The sequence below is a fragment of the Pogoniulus pusillus genome, chromosome Z (assembly GCF_015220805.1).
Source record: "Pogoniulus pusillus isolate bPogPus1 chromosome Z, bPogPus1.pri, whole genome shotgun sequence".
In the NCBI taxonomy this organism is placed as follows: domain Eukaryota; kingdom Metazoa; phylum Chordata; class Aves; order Piciformes; family Lybiidae; genus Pogoniulus; species Pogoniulus pusillus.
Genome location: NC_087309.1, coordinates 117,017,729 through 117,039,025, shown reverse-complemented (window position 1 = coordinate 117,039,025; position 21,297 = coordinate 117,017,729). Strand labels below are relative to the sequence as shown.

Below are 21,297 nucleotides of genomic sequence, written 5' to 3'. Positions count from 1 at the left end.
CAGTCTCAAGTTGTGCCAGGGCAGGTCTAGGCTGGATGTGAGGAGGAAGTTGTTGGCAGAGAGAGTGATTGGCATTGGAATGGGCTGCCCAGGGAGATGGTGGAGTTGCTGTCCTGGGAGAAAAGCCTGGATGAGGCACTTGGTGCCATGGTCTGGTTGACTGGACAGGGCTAGGTGCTAGGTTGGAGTGGATGAGCTTGGAGGTCTCTTCTGACCTGTTTGATTCTATGATTCTATTGTATTGACCTTTACAAGGAAGACCTCCTTGTTTCTCTTTCCTTTCTTTTATAAGTCATGGCTAAGGTAGTAATGACACTGATCACATAATACAATAACATTATCTTTTATTAGAGATCTTATTTTACATATCCCCATAAAATATAAAACCTTCTGAGAGAAAATATCAAAAACCTTCAGCAGAAATCAGTTTGTTTCAGACAATATGAACAAGAAAGTAAAATACATTGAAAATAGTGTAAAAAAAATGAAAAGGAAAAAAAATTAAGCACAAGTACAACTCTAGTATGGGAAGTAATGACAAGGATTTAAACCATTCCTTACATAACACTGTCTTTAAAACCATACTTGATGATGAGGATGCTTAGGTCTCTTAACCAGTAGTTACACACTCGGTGGTTATATATAAACTTGGGGGGGGGGGGGGGAAAGAAATCAATAGAATTAAATTAGATGGCCAATGCACAATAAAAGTAAGAACTCAGCTGAAATGTTCACTGTAACAAAAAAAATACAGTGTAAGGATTCACTACATGACCATGAAAGGGTGGGGTTCAGGATCATGTGAAAGTAGCAGGGTAGCAAGTAGGCTTGCAGCCCTGGATCTCAGGAGAGCAGACTTCCACCACCTCACATACCTGCTCAATGGCATCCCATGGGTTAGGGATCTAGAAGGAAAGGCAGGAGGTGAAGAGAGCTGGTTAATATTCAAGAACCACCTCCTCCAAGCTCAAGATCAGAGCAGCCCCATCAGTATAAAATCAAGCAAAGGAGGCAGAAGACTTGCATGGCTGAGCAAAGAGCTTCTCGTAAAGCTCACATGGAAGAAGGAAGTTCAAAGTATGTGGGAAATGGGACTTTCCAGCTGGGAGGTGTGTAGGAATGTTGTCAGAGTATGTAGGGATGAAACAAAGGGAGCTAAGGTCCTCTTGGAATGAAATCTGGCAAAGGATGTAAAAAAAACAACAAGCAGAGTTTCTGTAAGTACCTTAGCAGGAAAAGAACCACCAGGTAAAATGTGAGCCTGCTGCCAAACAAGGTGGGTACCCTGGTGACAGGAGATATACAGGAGGCAGTTACTGAATGCCTTCTCTGTGTCAGTCTCTACTGCTAAGGCTTGCCCTCAGTCCCCAGAGGTAAAAGACAAAGTCTGGAGGAAGGAAGACTCTCCTTTAGTCAAGGAAAAGTGGGTTAGAGATCACCTAGATGAGATGGACACCCACAGATCCATAGGCCTCTATAGAATGCACCCATAAGTGCTCAAGGAGGCAGCTAATCATCTTGTTAAGCCAACCCCCATCATTTTTGAAAGGCCATGGAGAAAGAAGAGGTGTCTGAGGACTGGAGGAAAGCCAGTCACTCCAGAAAGGACCAGGGAGAGGACCCAGGAAGCTCTAAGTCATTCAGCCTCATCTTTATCCTTGAAAATGTGATGGACAGTTCATTTTGGAGGTCATCTCTCAGCACATGGAGCAAAGACCATCACCAGACAGCATGGATGAATCATGCTTAGTCTATCTGATAGCCTTCTGTGATGGTGTGACCAGCTGGGTAGATGAAGGAATGAGTGGATGTGCCTACCTTGACTTCTGCAAGGCTTCTGACACTGTCTCCAGTAACATCCTCATAGGCTAGCTTAGGAAGCATTAGATGAATGGACAGTGAGGTGGATTGAGAACTGGGTCAGTGACAGAGCACAAAGGACTCTGATCAACAGTGCAAGGTCTGGTTGGAGGTCTGTGGCTAGCAGTGTTCCCCAGGAGTCAGTACTGGGTCCAGTCTTGTTTAACATACTCATCAACAATGTGATTGAAAGCACGGCATACTCTCAGCGAGTTTGCTGATGATACAACACTGGGGAGGCTCTGCTGGCATCCAGGGAGACTGAGACAAGCTGAAGATAGAGAGAACTGTGGCTGTAATTTCGGGTTCAGAAGAGAATGCTGAGAGGGGATCTTATCAATATCTGTAAATAACTGAGGAGTGGGTTCAAGATGAAGGTGATAGTCTCTTTTCAGTGATGCCCAGTAATGGACAAGGAACAATGGGTACAAAATAGAACACAGGAGGTTCCACCTCGACATGAGGAGACACTTCTTTGTGATGAGGGCAATGGAGCACTGGAACAGCTGCCCAGAGAGGTTGTGAAGTCTCCTTCCCTGGAGACTTTCAGAACCCACCTGGATGTGTTCCCATGTGGCCTCCCCTAGGCAATCCTGCTTTGGCACAGGGGCTGGACTCAATGATCTGTAGAAGACCCTTCCAACCCCCAACACTCTGCCATTCTGTGAAGAGTTGGGCAGAGGTGAACCTCATGAAGTTCAACAAGGGCAAGTGTAGAGTCCTGCACCTGGGGAGGAATTACAGCATGGACCAGTAGAGATCAGGGGTTGACCTACTGGAAGGGATCTTGGCAGAGAGGGAACTGGGAATCCCTCTGGACAAGCCACCATGAGCTAGCAATGTGCCCTTGCAGCAAAGAAGGTCAGTGGTATTCTGAGGTGCATTAAGAAGAGTGTTCAAGAGAAACAAGGAAATACTGGAGAGTCTAACAGAGGGCCTCAAAGATGATATGAGGATTGGAGCATCTCTCTTACAAGGCCAGGCTGAGAGACCCAGAGCTCTTTAGCCAGGAAAAAGAGAAGACTGAGATGGGATCTTATCAATGCATATAAGTACCTAAAGGGTAGAGGTCATGAGGATGTGGCTTGGTTGTTTTTCAGTGGTGCTCAGATATAGGACAAGAGGCGATGGGTACAGACTAGAACACTTGAACTTGAGGAAAAAGTTCTTCACTTTGAGGGTGCCAGAGCACTGGCATAGGCTGCTTAGAGATTGTGGGGTGTTCTTTTCTGCAGACTTTCAAAACCTGCCTGGACATGTTCCTGTGCAACTTGATCTAGGTGTACCTGTGCTAGGAGGGGTGCTGGACTAGGTGATTTCCAACCCCTACCATTCTACGATTCTGCCATGAAGAGCTGTTGAAAAAAAACACCCTGACCAAATCAATTAAAGCAGACTGATTAAGATAAAATTTATTATCAGATTTGGACTGGGTGGAGGATTTCAAGAAAGGATCTCAAATTTAAGGCTGTTCTGCTATTACTGAAAAGATGGAAAATAAAGGGACAAAGATGGAATCTGCTGGTTAAGAAAGACTGAAGCATCACGATTGTACAGTCGAAGACAAGAAGATCAAAATGCTATAGGAAACACCTTCTGGAAGCAATTTCAACAGGCAAAATACTTTAAAATCTTATTGCATCAAAATTTTATTTCTGTGCCTAACAAAACTGGAACAGTACTTTAGAAGCTCTCTCGTATAGAACACATAAAAGTCTCTGAAGCATTTTAATTCTGAAGATGTAACAAAATAAACGTTATGAGAAATCTATTCTGCTAAGTCTACCAAGCTTTGAATTTCAACCAAAAAAATAGTATTTTCAAATACTGCAGCTAGGAAAAGTTACAGTACATGTTTATTGCATGAAAATATCCATTTATTGGATGCATCTGATTCTTCCATTTGTGGTTAGTGGTTCTTATATTCTTGACATAACTTGCACCAGATCCTACTGAGTATCCCATTAATTACAACACACACGGTAGATTGGAATTAAGTAGGGAAACCTACACAATCTCAACAGAGATCCAACCTGTGACAATGCAGGAAATCAAAGTTTTGCTTTATTTTGGGACAGCCTGCAGCTGTTTTGATACGTTGTGGCACGATGGCAGAATGAAATACGGCAAGCAGTATTAGCGCTAGAAAAAAGCACATCTTTTTACCAGTTCTGATGACTTTTCATGCATTGGCATTAAAGATAAGCAACGATGTGTGGAAAAGTAAAGCATATGCATGACTTGGAAGAAGGTTATGAAGACAAATGAAGACTAGGAAACGGAATCATCGAGTCGAACTGCGCGTTTATATATCATCTTAACTGTAAACAGCAGCTCTACTTAGGGAAATACTTTTCACACTTGAATTTTTTCACACTTCAGCTCTAGATGTGGATTAACAGTCAAAAATTAGATTCCATTCTTCAGCAATGTGAACACTGGTAATGTGAGGTTGCAGGTTTGATAAACATTGTTTACAATATAGGCACGTAATTCTGAATCAACAGGTCACCACAGTCTGTCACATGCAAGCACATGTTCTGATGGGTTTGCAAACGATGTCTTGCTCACTATCAACTCTCTGCATCAAGTTGCAATTTCCTTGAAAGCAGCTGAAATTTATATTTTACAGTAATTTTTTTTCTTTCTTTAAATCTGCGTTTCACTTTTATGACATCATTTTAATACATTCAAATAGTCAATATGCTCAGGATAAAGATAGCACAAACTTGGTGCAGGAGGACATAGATCAGAGTATGGCCAGCACTGTCAAATAGGAAATAACACAGCTTAAGTATTTATATAAACTACCTTTCCCCAAAAATCATTAACATAGACACCAAAATTGTTAACAAGACGTATCAAAAAAATAAGGCACATTTATCTTGATATGGTGATCTTGAGATAGAAAACTCATTTCAGTGAACACTGGTGCCCTAAATGAGTTTTATCAAAAGTTTTGTGTTTCATGGTAATTATGGACATTTCTTACCACACATGATAATGGAATAATTGCACATATCCCAGTGTGTCAAGTAACAAAATGGGATTTGTCTTCTTAAAACACTTCTATTGTAAAATTACTTTGCAGGTGCACGTTTTTGCCCTACTCACATAACTCAAGTGAATGGCAGAAATATTAACATCCACCACCACTTATCCCAAAGGACTGCAGGCTATCATTTTACCACAATTAATAATCCCCTTTGTGGTGAATAAATCGAAATTAATTGTGGAATAAATGGAGATTATTGTGACTTACATAAATGATTGTAAATATTTGGACATTAGCTACTACACAAGAACATTTGATTCCTTTTTATTTCCAAGCTGCATCAGAACTTTCTACGCTGAAGTATTTGCACCCATACTCAGGAAGGATGAGCAAAGAAAGGCTGTTTGAATTCCTATCCCCTCTTTATGAAAATTAAAACATCATTAGTCAGCATTTAACCTGAGATTTGAACTGTTGAGAGGTTAACATCCTTAGAAATTTCTTCACTTGTTGCATTAACTTATACAGATGCTGCTATTTTATGAAAAATAAAAAAGAAACAAACAACAACCCAAATAAAAAACCAAAACCAACCAACCAAACGAAAAATAACCCTGAACAAAACAGGAAAGCTCAGAGAAAGTTGCTTGCAACATGGCTTTTCACTCTGTTGTTCAAGAAAAAATGGTTAAGAATGCATGTTTTTCTCACAGTATCCAGAAGCTGGAATAATAATAACGATGATAATGTGCTTCTTATTGCACGTGAAACTGAGAGGAGATAAAACTGCAGATTCCTCTTCTGTATCTGAGTATGAAAGACAGATCTCATCTTAGCTGAATCCGGAATGTGTTTATCTCCATAGAGCTCATATTTATTTCACTTAGATTTCTGGCATCCGGAGGTGAATGCATCAAAGATAAAGATACTGGCGTAAGACTTTCCACTCTGAATTTGTTAAAGAGTTTATGCATCTTTATCTGGAAAACAAACAAACAACAAAACACAATAGTAACCACCAAAAAAAAAAATTGTTAAGAAACTCTTTAACTTCTTTTGTGTTCAAGCAAAGCCTGGATGAAGCACTTAGTGCCATGGTCTAGCTGATTGGATAGGGATGGGGGATACGTTGGACTGGATGATCCTCTTCCAACCTCGTTGATTCTATAATATATACACTAAAATTAACATGTAACTTCCTCTCCCACACTGATGCAAAGGATACATCTCCTCACAGACATCAGCACAGCAATTCTTAGACCAAAAGATTATGAATAAAGTACCATGATTCCATGATTCTAAACCACTACAAACTCTATGTGTGATAACTGAGCTGTTACACAGGTTCATTTTAGTGGTCTAGTTGACTGGATGGGGCTGGGGGATAGGTTGGACTGGATGATCTTGGAGGTCTCTGCCAACCTGGTTAATTCTATCATTCAGAACCAGGGGACACAGTCTCAAGTTGTGCTGGGGGAGGTCTAGGCTGGATGTTAGGAGGAAGTTGTTGTCAGAGAGAGTGATTGGCATTGGAATTGGCTGCCCAGGGAGGTGGTGGAGCCACCATCCCTGGAGGTCTTCAAGAAAAGCCTGGATAGGGCACTTAGTGCCAGGGACTGGCTGACTGGCTAGGGCAGGGTGCTAGGTTGGACTGGATGATCTTGGAGGTCTCTTCCAACCTGGTAGATTCTATGATTCTATGATCATTCTATGATTTAAAAGTCTCAAATGCTACACACTAAATTGGATTTGTTTTAGGCAGTGCTCACTTGCCACATTTCACAGCACATAATTAAAACCAACATATTAAAAAAAGGATCAAAATATTTTGGTTAGAATCATAGAATCAACCAGGTTGGAAGAGACCTCCAAGCTCATCCAGTCCAACCTAGCACCTAGCCCTGGCCAGTCAACTCTTTAAGCTCTTAGAACTCTTCTTGTTTCTAAACAAAACAAAAATTGCTCTTCTGCTTGAAGAAAACCTCCAACTTAGTACAAAATTTGATCACAAAATTCCTACAGATTCGTAACCACCCAGCCCACCTGTAACCCTCAGAAGGAAGCTGTATGATTTTTATTTCACAGAATCAGAGAATCACAGAATCAACCAGGTTGGAAGAGACCTCCAACATCATCCAGTCCAACCTAGCACCCAGCCCTATCCAGTCAACCAGATCATGGCACTAAGTGCCTCATCCAGGCTTCGCTTCAACACCTCCAGGGACAGCAACTCCACCACCTCCCTGGGCAGCCCATTCCAATGCCAATCACTCTCTCTGACAACAACTTCCTCCTAACATCCAGGCACAACTTGAGACTCTGTCCCCTTGTTCTATTGCTGGTTGCCTGGGAGAAGAGACCAACCCCACCTGGCTACAATGTCCCTTCAGGTAGTTGTACACAGCAGTGAGCTCTGCCCTGAGCCTCCTCTTCTCCAGGCTGCACCCCCCAGCTCTCTCAGCCTCTCCTCACAGGGTTTGTGCTCCAGGCCCTTCACCAGCTTTGTTGCCCTTCTCTGGACACCTTCCAGCACCTCATTTTATGAATCACATCAATTCTACAGCAATTGCAAAACACTCAGGTGAGTCGCAATGGTGTAGGCCATGTCAGTGACAGGAACATCTCTCAAAGTTAAAGTCATGTAATTTGTGGATATGTTAGGGAGACTCAAAAATAAACAGTTCAGAATATGTCATTTGAGTTGGAAAACGCTACTAAAAAAATTACACCTGAAAAATGGTGACCTGTGTTACACGAAAACAACACCTACAGGAGATTAATGAGACTAAAACTGACCTAGAACTTTATTCAGTGATGCTGGTGTGGTAATTCCTACCCATGACCACATCTCTATCTATCAAACAGAAATCAGCTTTCAAGATAAAGTTTAACTATTATTCTGAAAGTAGAAGTCTGGAGTATCACAGCCTCCAGGCAGCTTAGAGACGGTGGGAGAAAAGATTTTGTTTGATTTCAAGCAACATCCTCCCCTTCTGTTTTCTTCAGTTGTAGCAGCTTCTGTGCCTAACTCCTCCAAAGGGCTACCAACCCACTTGAAGCCACTTTAATTAAAGCTGCATGAAATTTGTCAGAAAAATAAAGGCATATTCTTGAGAGAGACAAATTCAGCCAGCAGGAAAACCTCCCAGGACTTCTGTTTTTAATTAGTGGCACTTACTGATCCACAGCAAATTAGAAGTTGTGTGTGCAGGCTTGCCTCCTAGGCTGAATTATCACACCCAGGCAGGCTTCCAGACACCAGCTGGACAGAGAAGCCAACCTCAAAACAGTGGCTTCTGAGCCACACGTGGACTCTGTGCTCCCAGGGCACTTGGCTGGCAGAGCTCTTGGCTGAGATTTTGGGCAGTCAAGCACAGATATGACACACATCCCCCCACCCAGAGAAGTAACTACCCATAAACTTCACCTGTAATTTGACTTACATATCAGTATTGCTAGAGTGCTTGTAAGGTAAGCCACCCAATAGAAAGTCAGCATACCTTTCCCTGAGTAGTGGAACAGAACAGACCCATGTCTCCATTTGAAAATCTACAGTCAAATCCCTTTCTGTGCAGGATCAGAGCAGCTTCATTCGATGGCTCAGCATCTTCCTACAAATAAACAAAGCAAAAAATTACTTGGAGAACAGCAGAGTTAGAAAGACATTTTAGGATGTCATAAAACATGACACCAAGCTAGGAGCAGGTGTTGATCTGTTGGAAGGTAGGAGAGGCCTGCAGAGGGACCTGGACAAGCTGGATGGGTGGACAGAGGCCAACGGGATGAGATTGAACAAGACCAAGTGCAGGGTTCTGCACTTTGGCCACAACAATCCCAAGCAGCACTGCAGGCTGGAGACAGAGTGGCTGAGAGCAGCCAGGAAGAAAGGGACCTGGGGGTACTGATAGATAGTAGCTGAAGATGAGCCAGCAGTGTGCCCAGGTGGCCAAGAGAGCCAATGGCATCCTGGCCTGCATCAGGAACAGTGTGGCCAGCAGGACAAGGGAGGTTATTCTGCTCCTGTACTCAGCACTGGTCAGGCCACACCTTGAGTGCTGTGTCCAGTTCTGGGCCCCTCAATTCAAGAGAGATGTTGAGGTGCTGGAAGGTGTCCAGAGAAGGGCAACAAAGCTGGTGAGGGGCCTGGAGCACAAACCCTATGAGGAGAGGCTGAGGGAGCTGGGGAGCCTGGAGAAGAGGAGGCTCAGGGCAGACCTCACTGCTGTCTACCACTACCTGCAGGGAGGCTGTAGCCAGGTGGGGGTTGGCCACTTCTGCCAGGCAAGCAGCAACAGAACAAGGGGACACAGTCTCAAGTTGTGCCGGAGGAAGTCTAGGCTGGATGTTAGGAGGAAGTTCTTCACAGAGAGAGTGATTGGCATTGGAATGGGCTGCCCAGGGAGGTGGTGGAGGCACCGTCCCTGGAGGTGTTGAAGCAAAGCCTGGATGAGGCACTTAGTGCCATGGTCTGGTTGACTGGATAGGGCTGGGTGCTAGGTTGGAGTGGATGATCTTGGAGGTCTCTTCCAACCTGGTTGATTCTATGATTCTGTGAAAATTATCATCCAACTTTCAGTAAAACAGCCACTTGTGCCTTAGATAATGCTCAGCCCAGATTGAATAGTCAGGTTTCTTTTAATGTTTGTGAGATTAAACAGAGGAGGAACTAAACAACAAAGGGACTTCAGGTGTTCAAAGTGCTACAGAAGACAGCAGCCTTCTAGTACTTAAAAGAGGCCTACAGGAAAGATGCAGTGGGATTCATTATCAGGGAATTCAGTGACAGGACAAGAAGTAATAGTTTTGAACTGTAAGAAGGTAGATTTAGATTAGATATTAGGAAGAAATTCTTTACTGTGAGGATGGTAAGGCACTGGAACAGGCTGCCCAGAGAAGCCATGGATGCCTCTTCCGTGGAAGCAGTCAAAAACCATTTTGGATGGAGCCTTGAGAAGCCTGGTCAAGTAGGAGGTGTTCTTGTCCATGGCTGAGGTTTGGAAGTAACAAAGTTCCCATTTTGGCTACTGAAGTCCCTTCCAGAACAAACGATTCTACAATGATTAAAGTGTACACAAAAGTGTAGACTTCAAATGTGAATGTGAAGTAAAAATTATGTTTAGAGTCCTCCTGAGCCTCAACAGGCAGTGCTGGAACATGTCCAGAGAAGGGCAACAAAGCTGTTGAGGGGCCTGGAACACAAACCCTATGAGGAGAGGCTGAGGGAGCTGGGGGTGTGCAGCCTGGAGAAGAGGAGGCTCAGGGGTGACCTCATTGCTGTCTACAACTACCTGTGAGGAGAGGCTGTAGCCAGGTGGGGTTGGTCTCTTCTCCCAGGCAAGCAGCAACAGAACAAGGGGACACAGTCTCAAGCTGCGCCAGGGCAGGTCTAGGCTGGATGTTAGGAGGAAGTTGTTGTCAGAGAGAGTGATTGGCATTGGAATGGGCTGCCCAGGGAGGTGGTGGAGGCACCATCCCTGGAGGTCTTCAAGCAAAGCCTGGATGAGGCACTTAGTGCCATGGTCTGGTTGACTGGATAGGGCTGGGTGCTAGGTTGGACTGGATGATCTTGGAGGTCTTTCCAACCTGGTTGATTCTATAATTCTATGAAAGAGTAACCCAGGAATAACCCACAATCTCCACTTCCTAGCTAGGAGAAAATTGCCACAATCATAGAATTGTCAGGGCTGGAAGGGACCTCAAGCATCATCTAGTTCCAACCCCCTTGCCATGGGCAGGGACACCTCACCCTGAGCAGGCTACTCAGAGCCCCATTCAGCCCGGCCTCAAAACATTCAGGGATAGGGCTTCTACTACCTCCCTGGGCAGCCTGTTCCAGTGTCTCACCACCCTCATGGTGAAGAACTTCTTCCTAACATCCAAGCTGGATACATTCACTTGATTTCAGGTACATTCAGAAATATCTCTTGCATTAGAGATACCTAACCCAACAAGCATTAGGTATTTCATGATGCTTTAGCTTTTGACGTTGTAATAAATGAGAGGGTTCTTAATCCAGGAAGCTTCAGATCCAAACAATTTTTCTCCTCATAAAGAGGATCTTGGAACAGCCTGAACTAGCTTCTTTGAAATCCAGCATGACATGGCTTTGTCTTAGGGCAAATTCATATGGTTGAGTACTCAGAGAATAAAAAATGGTAAACTGTTAAGGTGAATGTTTTATGAGTAAGTGTGCTACTTTGAAGCTAGCTAGAATGTTTTGGTGAGAAGAGCTAGATTACAGGCTGTGAAAGGGAAACAATGGTGAAGTCTACTTCACTCAAGCTTGCTGAGAGGTTTAAGAGCAAGAATCCAAACATAGGTAAGGCAGGTGCTCTCTGTCTGGGCTGTGGGCTGCATTTTTCTCTCTAACCTCACCCTCCGTCTCTTTGATTAATCCACTTTGCTTCCTAACCCCCCTGGTCGACCTCCATTCTTCCTTGGGCACAGGGCAACATCTAGGGTAAGGTTGAGAGGGGTGGGAGAAGGTGGAAGGGTGGTTGGGAGCCCCTCCTGGGGACTCAGGTTTCTGGGAGGGCTGCTGTGTTTCTGTATTACCTTTTACCTTGTCTATTTCTGTCTATAACTGTATGTACTGTAACTATCTGCTTGTACATTGTGCTGAGCTGTAAATATAAGCTTCATTCAATTTCCAGAGCTGCTAAGTCTAGTCTGGGTGACTTCTAAAGTGTGGGGGGGTGGGAAACACCCAAACCAGCACAGTAAGCTCATAATTTGAAACAGTAAAAATTCACTCAGCAGTGTTTGAAATTGAAGTGTTTAGCCTGCAGCAGAGGAGGCTCAGGGGTGACCTCATTGCTGTCTACAACTACCTGAGGGGAGGCTGTAGCGAGGGGACAGATGGTCTCTTCTGCCAGGCACCCAGCAACAGAACAAGGGGACACAGTCTCAAGTTGTGCCAGGAGAGATCTAGGCTAGATGCTAGGAGGAAGTTGTTGTCAGAGAGAGTGATTGGCATTGGAATGGGCTGCCCAGGGAGGTGGTGGAGTTGTTGTCCTTGGAGGTGTTCCAAGAGAGGACTGGATGAGGCACTTGCTGCCATGGTCTGGTTGACTGGACAGGGCTGAGTGCTAGGTTGGATTGGATGAGCTTGGAGGTTTCTTCCAACCTGGTTGATTCTATGATTCTATGATTGAAATTAGATGCTTTGCAGCATAACAAAGAAGAACAAGGGGACACAGTCTCAAGCTGTGCCAGGGGAAGTGTAGGCTGGATGTTAGGAAGAAGTTCTTCACAGAAAGAGTGATTGGCATTGGAATGGGCTGCCCAGGGAGGTGGTGGAGTGGCCGTCCCTGGAAGTGTTCAAGCAAAGCCTGGATGGGGCACTTAGTGCCATGGTCTGGTTGACTGGACAGGGCTAGGTGCTAGGTTGGACTGGATGAGCTTGGAGGTATCTTCCAACCTGGTTGATTCTGTGATTCTATGATAAAGCTGACTGGTAAAAACTTTCCCCTTTACAGATCAGGCATAAAACTCTGAGGTGATTTAAATGAACAATATTGGTTTACAACCACCTAAAAATGAGTGTTTAATAAATAGTGTCTGTATAGCTGAAACAGTTCTTACCCTGTTTACTGAAGCAGCCCTACAACTTTTTACATTAAGTAAGGTAAGAATTGTTCTCCATCTCCCACAGAAAGTATTTACCTGACCTGGTTTTCACTGTCACTTATGTGACAGTGATGCACTTCAAAATCATGCATTTTAATGCACAGAAAACAATACTGTCTGCCTGAACTCTCTGTATTAGTGAAATATTAAAATTCATACTGCAGAAGCCTGACTTCCTGTGGGGTAAATGGATGTTAAAAATGGAAAGCCAGTAATGGGTATCGACACGGCATTATCTTGAAGTAATGATCTTGAAGTAATCTCCAGGACCAATATATTCCTGCATTTCAAATGATGGCATGAGTGCTTACTCTCTTAGGTTTTTTAAAGTGTGTGTTATTTTAATTAAGATTTAAGAGATTTAAACCAGAAAGTTAATAAACTATTTCAGGAAAAGGATTCTGGGCAAGTATATATACATCTATGATACAATGGTGTGCTAGTTTGAAGCTGGCTAGAATGTTTTGGTGAGAAGAACCACATTATAGGCTGTGAAAGGGAAACAATGGTGATGTCTACTTCACTCACAGGCTTGCTGAGAGGTGTGTGATACTGTGATAAGAACAAGAAGCCAAACACAGATAATGCATTTCTGCTTGGGAGCTCTGGGCTGCATCTCTCTCTCTAGCCTCTCTGCTGTCTCTCTGGTTAATCCATTTTACTTCCTAACCCCCTGGCCAAACCTCCATTCTTCCTTGGGACTGGGGTAAGGTTGAGAGGGGTGGGAGAAGGTGGAAGGGGCAGTTGGGAGTCCCTCCTGGGGACTCAGGTTTCTGGGAGGGCTGTTGTGTTTCTGTATTACCTTCTGCCTTGTCTATTTCTGTCTATAACTGTATGTACTGTAACTATCTGCTTGTCTATTGTGCTAAGCTGTAAATATAAGCTTCATTCAATTCCCAGAGCTGGCTGTGTCTAGTCTGGGTGATTTCCAAAGTGTGTGGGGGGCAGGGAACACCCAAACCATCACAAGTGGTCAATGTTTTAGAATTCACAGGATTTTATCATGCATATGGTATCCATGTGTAATAAATTAAGCTGTTCTAACCTACTATTAAAGCAAGTGTAAGACTAAGTTACCACAGCCTCTGCAGATACCTTAACTTACCTCTCCTTATATTAAAATGGAATAGGTTGGGTTGAAAAGGAACTTAAAGATCATCTGGAGTCCAATGACATAATCACAGAATTAACCAGCTTGGAAAAGATCTTTGAGATCACTGAGTCCAAGCTACCACCTAACACCTTCTAATTAACTAAATCATTAACTTATGGTTCAGTTTGAGAGAGTGATTGGCATTGGAATGGGCTGTCCAGGGAGGTGGTGGAGCCACCATCCCTGGAGGTGTTCAAGCAAAGACTGAATGGGGCACTTAGTGCCACAGTCAAATTGACTGGATAGGGCTGGGGGTGCCAGGTTGGACTGGATGAATGTGGAGATCTCCTCCAACCTCGTTGATTATATGATTCTAACTTCTAATTAACTGAACTAAGTGTCTCATCCAGTCTCCTTTTAAACACCTCCAGAGATGATGACTCTACCACCTCCTTGGACAGCTCATTCCAATGGTTGTCAGAAGGAACACAGAATCACAGAATCAACCAGGTTGGAAGAGACCTCCAAGATCATCCAGTCCAATCCACCACACAGCCCCGTCCAATCAACCAGACCATGGCACCAAGTGCCTCATCCAGGCCCTGCTTGAACACCTCCAAGCATGGCGACTCCACCACCTCCCTGGGCAGCCCATTCCAATGCCAATCACTCTCACTGGCAACAACTTCCTCCTAACATCCAGCCTAGACCTCCCCTGGCACAACTTGAGGCTGTGTCCCCCTCTTCTGTTGCTGCTTGCCTGGCAGAAAAGACCAAGCCCACCTAGCTACAGCCTCCCTTCAGGTAGTTGTAGACAGCAATGAGGTCACTGTGAGCCAGATCCCCATCCAACCTAACCTGGAATGTTTCCAAGGATGGGACATCTACCACCTCTCTGGGCAACATGGGCCAGTACCTTTGCCCCAGGCCCATCCTCCCCAGCAAAGAGCTGTGCCGCTTACATATAATCTCTATGTAAATTAGATTAAGCAAGCCTAAGGAATATCTGATCAAGGATGAACATAATTTACCTCCATTACATCTTCTAAACATGACCATGCTAGCTGCTTGAAAATCTGTAACAGACTTCTCAATTTTCAACACCTTTAATCTTGTAAAGCTTCACAGCATCGTTACATGACAAAGGATCCCTAACTATGGCACTATCAGATCTCTGACTGCCTTTCTTGGAAGAGCTGCCCAAGCTGGATTGCATTTTGATCTCTAAGAAATCAAATGTGAATCTTCCACAAAGCTTCTAGAGGGAAAAAGAACTTCTTTCAGGCTTCCTCATAGGCACAATCCTAGGACAACACTGATGCAATTATCATAAGAGAAACCATTTACACACTTTTTAATCTACTACTGTAAAGCCAACAGACATGCACTGAAATGTTTAAGCAACATGATAAAAATTTATATCTGTAATTATAATGAGAAACCATTTAAACACTTCTTAATCTATTACTGCAAAGCTATCAGGCATTACAGATTGTTCTGGGTACAATAATTTCTGGTATTAACAAAGCATGCTTTTATAAACCTATCTGATTCCACCTTACCACAGAATCACAAAAACCATAGAATCTGTGTCTGTATTTAGTATAAAGGGACAAATGTACTCAGATTTTAAATATTAAGGCTCTTCCATGTCAAGAACAAGCATTTAACAACATTCTTCCCACTGAGCAGAGCTTAAAGGGAAACTAGGAATTCCCTTCAGTATTTTCCTCACTCATGTTTTAATGCATTTTCACAGTATCACTAAGGTTGGAAGAGACCTCACAGATCATCAAGTCCAACCCTTTACCACAGAGCTCAAGGCCAGACCATGGCACCAAGTGCCACGTCCAGTCCTGCCTTGAACAGCCCCAGGGACGGCGACTCCACCACCTCCCCGGGCAGCCCATTCCAGTGTCCAATGACTCTCTCAGGGAAGAACTTTCTCCTCACCTCCAGCCTAAATCTCCCCTGGCACAGCCTGAGGCTGTGTCCTCTCGTTCTGGTGCTGGCCACCTGAGAGAAGAGAGCAACCTCCTCCTGGCCACAACCACCCCTCAGGTAGTTGTAGACAGCAATAAGGTCTCCCCTGAGCCTCCTCTTCTCCAGGCTAACCAATCCCAGCTCCCTCAGCCTCTCCTCGTAGGGCTGTGCTCAAGGCCTCTCCCCAGCCTCGTCACCCTTCTCTGGACACGCTCAAGCATCTCAATGTCCCTCCTAAACTGTGGGGCACAGAACTGAACACAGGACTCAAGGTGTGGTCTAACCAGTGCAGAGTACAGGGACAGAATGACCTCCCTGCTCCTGCTGGCCACACCATTCCTGATGCAGGCCAGGATGCCACTGGCTCTCTTGGCCACCTGGGCACACTGCTGGCTCATGTTCAGGTGGGTATCAATCAGCATCCCCAGATCCCTCTCTGTCTGGCTGCTCTCCAGCCACTCCGACCCCAGCCTGTATCTCTCCATGGGGTTGTTGTGGCCAAAGTGCAGCAGTTCCTAACCCAGCACAGAGTGTTGCCATCCAAGCCATGGGCTGACAGCTTAGCCAGCAGTGTGCTGTGGGGGACAGTGTCAAAGGCCTTGCTGAAGTCCAGACAGACTACATCCACAGGCGTCCCCACATCCACCAAGCAGTCACCTGATCATAGAAGGAGATCAGGTTGGAGAGGCAGGATCTGCCCTTCCTAAACCCATGCTGGCTGGACCTGAGCCCTTTGCCATCCCTCAGGTGGGCTCTTATCACCCCCAAGCTAACCTGCTCCATCAGTTTCCCTGGCACTGAGGTCAGGCTGACAGGTCTGTAGTTCCCAGGTTCCTCCATCCGACCCTTCTTGTGGATGGGGACCACGTTGGCAGTTTCCAGTCTCCTGGGACCTCTCTGGTGAGCCAGGACTGCTGGAAAATGATGGAGAGCAGCTTGGCCAGCTCAGCTGCCAGCTCTCTCAGCACCCTGGGATGGATCCCATCTGGTCCCATGGACTTGTGGGTGTCCAGATGGCTCAGCAGGTCCTGAACTAATTCTTCATGAATTTCCAGGGGAACACACTGCTCCCCAACCCCATCCCCCAGTTCAAGAGGCCACTTGCCCTGAACTCCTCCCTCCTTGCTGTTGAAAACTGAGGTGAAGAAGGCATTCAGGACCTCAGCCTTTTCTTTGTCATCAGTTATAGTGTTCCCCTCCTGGTCCAGTAAGCAGTGGAGGCTCTTCTTGCCCTTCTTTTTAGCATTGATACATTTATAAAAGTGCTTTTTGTTATCCTTCATGGAAGTGGCAGCCTAAGTTCTAGCTGGGCCTTAGCCTCTCTAATTTTTCTCCTGCATAATCTGGCTATCTCCTTAAACACATCAGGAGAAGCCTTCCCCTCCTTCCAGAGGTGATACACCCTCTTTTTCTCCCCCAATTCCTTCAGGAGCTGTTTGCTCATCCAGGCTGGTCGCCTTCCCCGCCGGCTCATCTTTGGGCACATGGGAACTGCCAGCTCCTGTGCCTTCAAGAGCTCCTGTTTAAAGTAGGTCCAACCATCCTGGACCCCTTTGTTCTCAAGGACTGCTGCCCAGGGGACTTTGGAAATAAGTTTCTTAAGCAAATTGAAGTTTGCCCTCCAAAAGTCCAAGGTGTGGGTTTTGTTGTAGTGCCTCCCTACCTCCCTGCATATTGAAAACTCCACTACCTCGTGATCACTACACCCCAGGCAGCCTCCCACTGCCACATCTCCTAACAGCCCTTCTCTGTTGGACAGCAGCAGGTCAAGCTGGGCTTGACCCCTAGTAGGCTCACTTAACAGCTGGGTCATGAAGCTGTCCTCCATGCACTCTAGAAATCTCCTGGACTGCCTCCTCTCTGCTGAATTAAGTTCCCAGCAGATATCTGGCAGGTTAAAGTCACCCACAAGGACAAGATCTGATGATCTTGAGACAGCCTCCAACTGTTTGTAAAATACCTCATCTGTTTCCTCATCCTGGTTGGGTGGTCTGTAACAGACTCCAACCAGGATGTCAGATTTGTTAGTCCTCCCTCTGATTTTAACCCACAAGCTCTCAACCTCGAGCTGAGTGGCAAGGAGTGACTCCCTAATACACAGGGCCACCCCTCCTCCTCTTCTCCCTTGCCTATCTCTCCTGAAGAGGTTATATCCCCCCAGTATAGCACTCCAACCATGCCTGTCATCCCACCAAGTGTCTGAAATGGCAACTATATCATAGTCACCCTGGAGGACCAGGACTTGCAGTTCCTCCTGCTTGTTACCCAAGCTGCGTGCATTGGTGTAGATGCACTTCAGCTGGGCTCTGGGTTCCTCAATTGTCCCTAGTTTCCTTCCCACTCTCTCTTTCTCACAGAGAGTAATTGCCTCACCCACCCCCTTCAGATCTAGTTTAAAGCCTGCCTGAGCCCTGCCAACTCCAGTGGCAGGACTCTCCTGCCCCTCCTAGACAACTGCACTCCATCAGGATCTAACAGGTCTGGCACAGAAAAAGTCAAAGAACCCAAAGTGCTGCCGCTGGCACCAACCCCTGAGCCAGTTGCTGATGGCATGGGTTCTGCTGTTCCTCTCAGTGTACTCCCCTGCCACAGAGGGAACTGAGCAGAACACCACCTGTGCTCCTGCCCCATCTATCGATTTTCCCAGGGCTTTAAATTCCTTTTTAATTGCCCTGGTGCCCTTCTTATCAATCTCATCACTGCCAGCCTGTATTACGAGCAAAGGGTAATACATTCTGTATTACCAGCAAGGGGTAATACATTCTGATTTCTTAGATCTTTATAATACTTAAATGTTACTAACATTTTGTTTTAATCTGGCACAATTTTATGTGGAATTGTCATGCTAACATTTACTGAAAATCCTCTTCAGCAGATAAAGCAATGGAGAAGAAGCCAGCAACAGAACAAGGGGACACAGTCTCAAGTTGTGCCGGGGGAAGTCTAGACTGGATGTTAGGAGGAAGTTGTTGGCAGAGAGTGATTGGCATTGGAATGGGCTTGCCCAGGGAGGTGGTGGAGTCACCGTCCCTGGAGGTGTTCAAGTCAAGCCTGGATGAGGCATTTAGTGCCATGGTCTGGTTGGCCAGACAGGGCCAGGTGCTAGGTTGGACTGGATGATCTTGGAGGTCTCTTCCAAGGCTGGCTGATTCTATGATTCTATGATGGAATCAGATAGGATTATAAAAATATGCTTTACTAATACCAGAAATTATTGTACCCAGAACAAGCTGTAATGAGCTTTCATTTAATTTTCAATACAGAAGAGGTCAGAGCATGTGAACGGTTGTGCACTTAATCTTTAGATGTTTCTGTACAATCCAAGTGACAATCCATATGCCACCTCCAGAGACAGAACTGCATATTACTGTCTTGTGAAAAACAATTCAGATACAGGCCTGTAGTTCTTGCAGAATTAACAAAAATACTCATCACCCTGCAGCTTATCATAGTATGAAACACAACATGTGGGAAAAAAAAAGCCCTTCCACAAATTACTTGTCTAGATTAAAGTATTTGATTAGACTACACCAACAGGCCATATTGCATGTCTGTTCATAGAAATAGTGGTTTAATCTTACCTTTGATTGGATTGTCCTCAGATTGACTATGTGCATGTCACAAGGTATGGGTGACATGAGTGGAGAGAAGGTATTTAGCATCTCTGGCACACCTGAATCAGAGTACGTCGTCATTGGAATGACAGGGTGATTCAGGAAAGACGACGTCAGATGGCTGAGAAGTGATGGAAAACTGACTGATGGCTTCTCTTCACTCTGCAAAACAAATTCACACCTGTAAAATCAAATCAGCACACCACCATGGTTACAGTCTGAAACCTATTTACTTCATGTACCATTCCATTAACTTACAGAAGGTCCATTTGATTAGTTTTTAAAGCTTCTGACCGTCCACCAGTTCTGTTCTAGCAGTAGGTGTATCTCATTAGTACACCTTTCTAAGCAACCTTTAGATGACACTTCTTTTTTTTCACTGTTTCTCAGTTTTCTGTTAGCCCTTGATGTGTAAACAATGCAGCTTAGGGAAAGGAACTACACAGCTACTGTCATCATAACAGGAACTGAAGGGACACTCTCAGGATTTTACAAGTTGTAAACTTTCCCATGTGTTGTATCTACAGTGTTTCTAGAGCCCTAGTCCACTGGATACTCCTCAGTGGAGTTTTGAAGAGGGCAAAGTTAGTCCTCTTAAAGTCCAGGGTTGAAATTTCACTTACCACCCTGACTCTTTGTCTAGTGATACTAAACTCTACCATGTCCTGGTCACTTTAACTTCTACGACTGGTCCTTCTTTGTTTGTTAATACAAGGTCCAGCATTGCACTTCTCCTTGTTGGTTCTTTGATTACCAGCAGCAGAATTTTTCACTAATGCACAGCAGGAACCTTCTGGACTGTTTACACTTGGCTGTTTCATCTTTCCAACTAACAGCAGACTTGAATGAAGTCACTGATGAGCACCATGGCACTTGATTTTGAGGCTACGTGCAACTGCCTGTAGAAGGCCTCACTGACAGCTTCCTGGTGGCTTGTGGTAAATGCCCACAAGCACATCATTCATAGATTTACATAGAATCAACCAGGTTGGAAGATTCCTGATCTCCAAGATCATCCAGTCCAACCTAGCACCCAGCCCTAGCCAGTCAACTAGACCATGGCACTAAGTGCCTCATCCAGGCTTTTCTTGAAGACCCCCAGGGACGGTGCCTCCACCACCTCCCTGGGCAGCCCATTCATGTTTGCATGTCCCTTGACTCTCACCCATAAAGCTTTCAATGCTTTCATCATCTGCCCCTGGGTCAAGCTTAATGCTTTCTAGTTGCTTACTCACACAGAGAACACCTCCACCACCCTGCCTTGAAACAAACACAGCTGTCTGTTATCACATTCCAGTCGTGCCAGCTGTCCCACCATGCCTCTGTAATTGTGATGAGATCATATCCCAGGGACTGCACCCAGATCTCTAGTTCATCTTGCTTACTTCCCATGCCTCTTATGTTGGTATACTGACACTTCAGAGACTTAGTAGAGGAGCATCTGTTACCATTGTAGGTATCACATAATCCGCCATCCCCTACAGCCTCTGGGATAGCAGTGGAGCTGGTACACCACCACACAGATGTCCCAGGTTTGTCTTCAGTGAGCCTGGTTTTTCCCTCTTCCTCCTTTGAAATTAGTTTAAGGATCTAACAACCAGCCCTGCTAGTTCTCATCCCAGGATTCTTCTTCCTCTTTGAGATAAGGAATGGATAAAAGCATAGAAAGGAAAAAAACATAAGGAAACTACGCAGACAGACACAACATCATAAAACTTGAGTACTTATTCCTCTTTTAGACTGTTCTTACAACTCAAAAATCTCATCAGCATCCAAACTACCTGATTGAACATGCTGAAACATGGATGCTGGCTTTGGATGTCAGTGTCCTCAAATCAAATCTAGAGTGGGATAGTATTCTGGGCTTCCTAAACCAAGGAATATGGATCAAAAGAGCCTCACACCAAACCACCCAGACTATTCTTGAAAGTAAAAAGTCTACCACAGTGTGTGAGGAAAGAATTCTTATCCACTTTCTCTGTCACAGGTTCAGAGAAACAACTGGCAGCAGTCTTCAAATAATAGTATTTATAGACTGGAAAATCTCTGTGGAGTGAAAACAAACTATAAGGAGACAATAAATATCTCTTCCAAAGTATAGGGAGACAGTAAGTATCTCAACT

The 21,297-nt window shown here is 44.8% G+C and overlaps 1 protein-coding gene across 2 annotated transcripts in view; it reads right to left on the bottom strand.

The window, feature by feature from the left end:
- Positions 1–3,491: 3,491 nt before the first annotated feature.
- Positions 3,492–21,297, bottom strand: part of MAN2A1 (mannosidase alpha class 2A member 1) — a 145,459-nt gene continuing 127,653 nt past the window's right edge. For both annotated transcript variants that reach the window (XM_064139924.1, XM_064139925.1), the window contains 3 exons: positions 19,142–19,336; positions 8,356–8,466; positions 3,492–5,835 (listed from right to left, as the gene is read on the bottom strand). In XM_064139924.1, the coding sequence (XP_063995994.1) occupies positions 5,683–5,835; positions 8,356–8,466; positions 19,142–19,336 (459 nt within the window). In that variant the 3' untranslated portion in view covers positions 3,492–5,682. The remainder of the gene's footprint in view (positions 5,836–8,355; positions 8,467–19,141; positions 19,337–21,297) is intronic.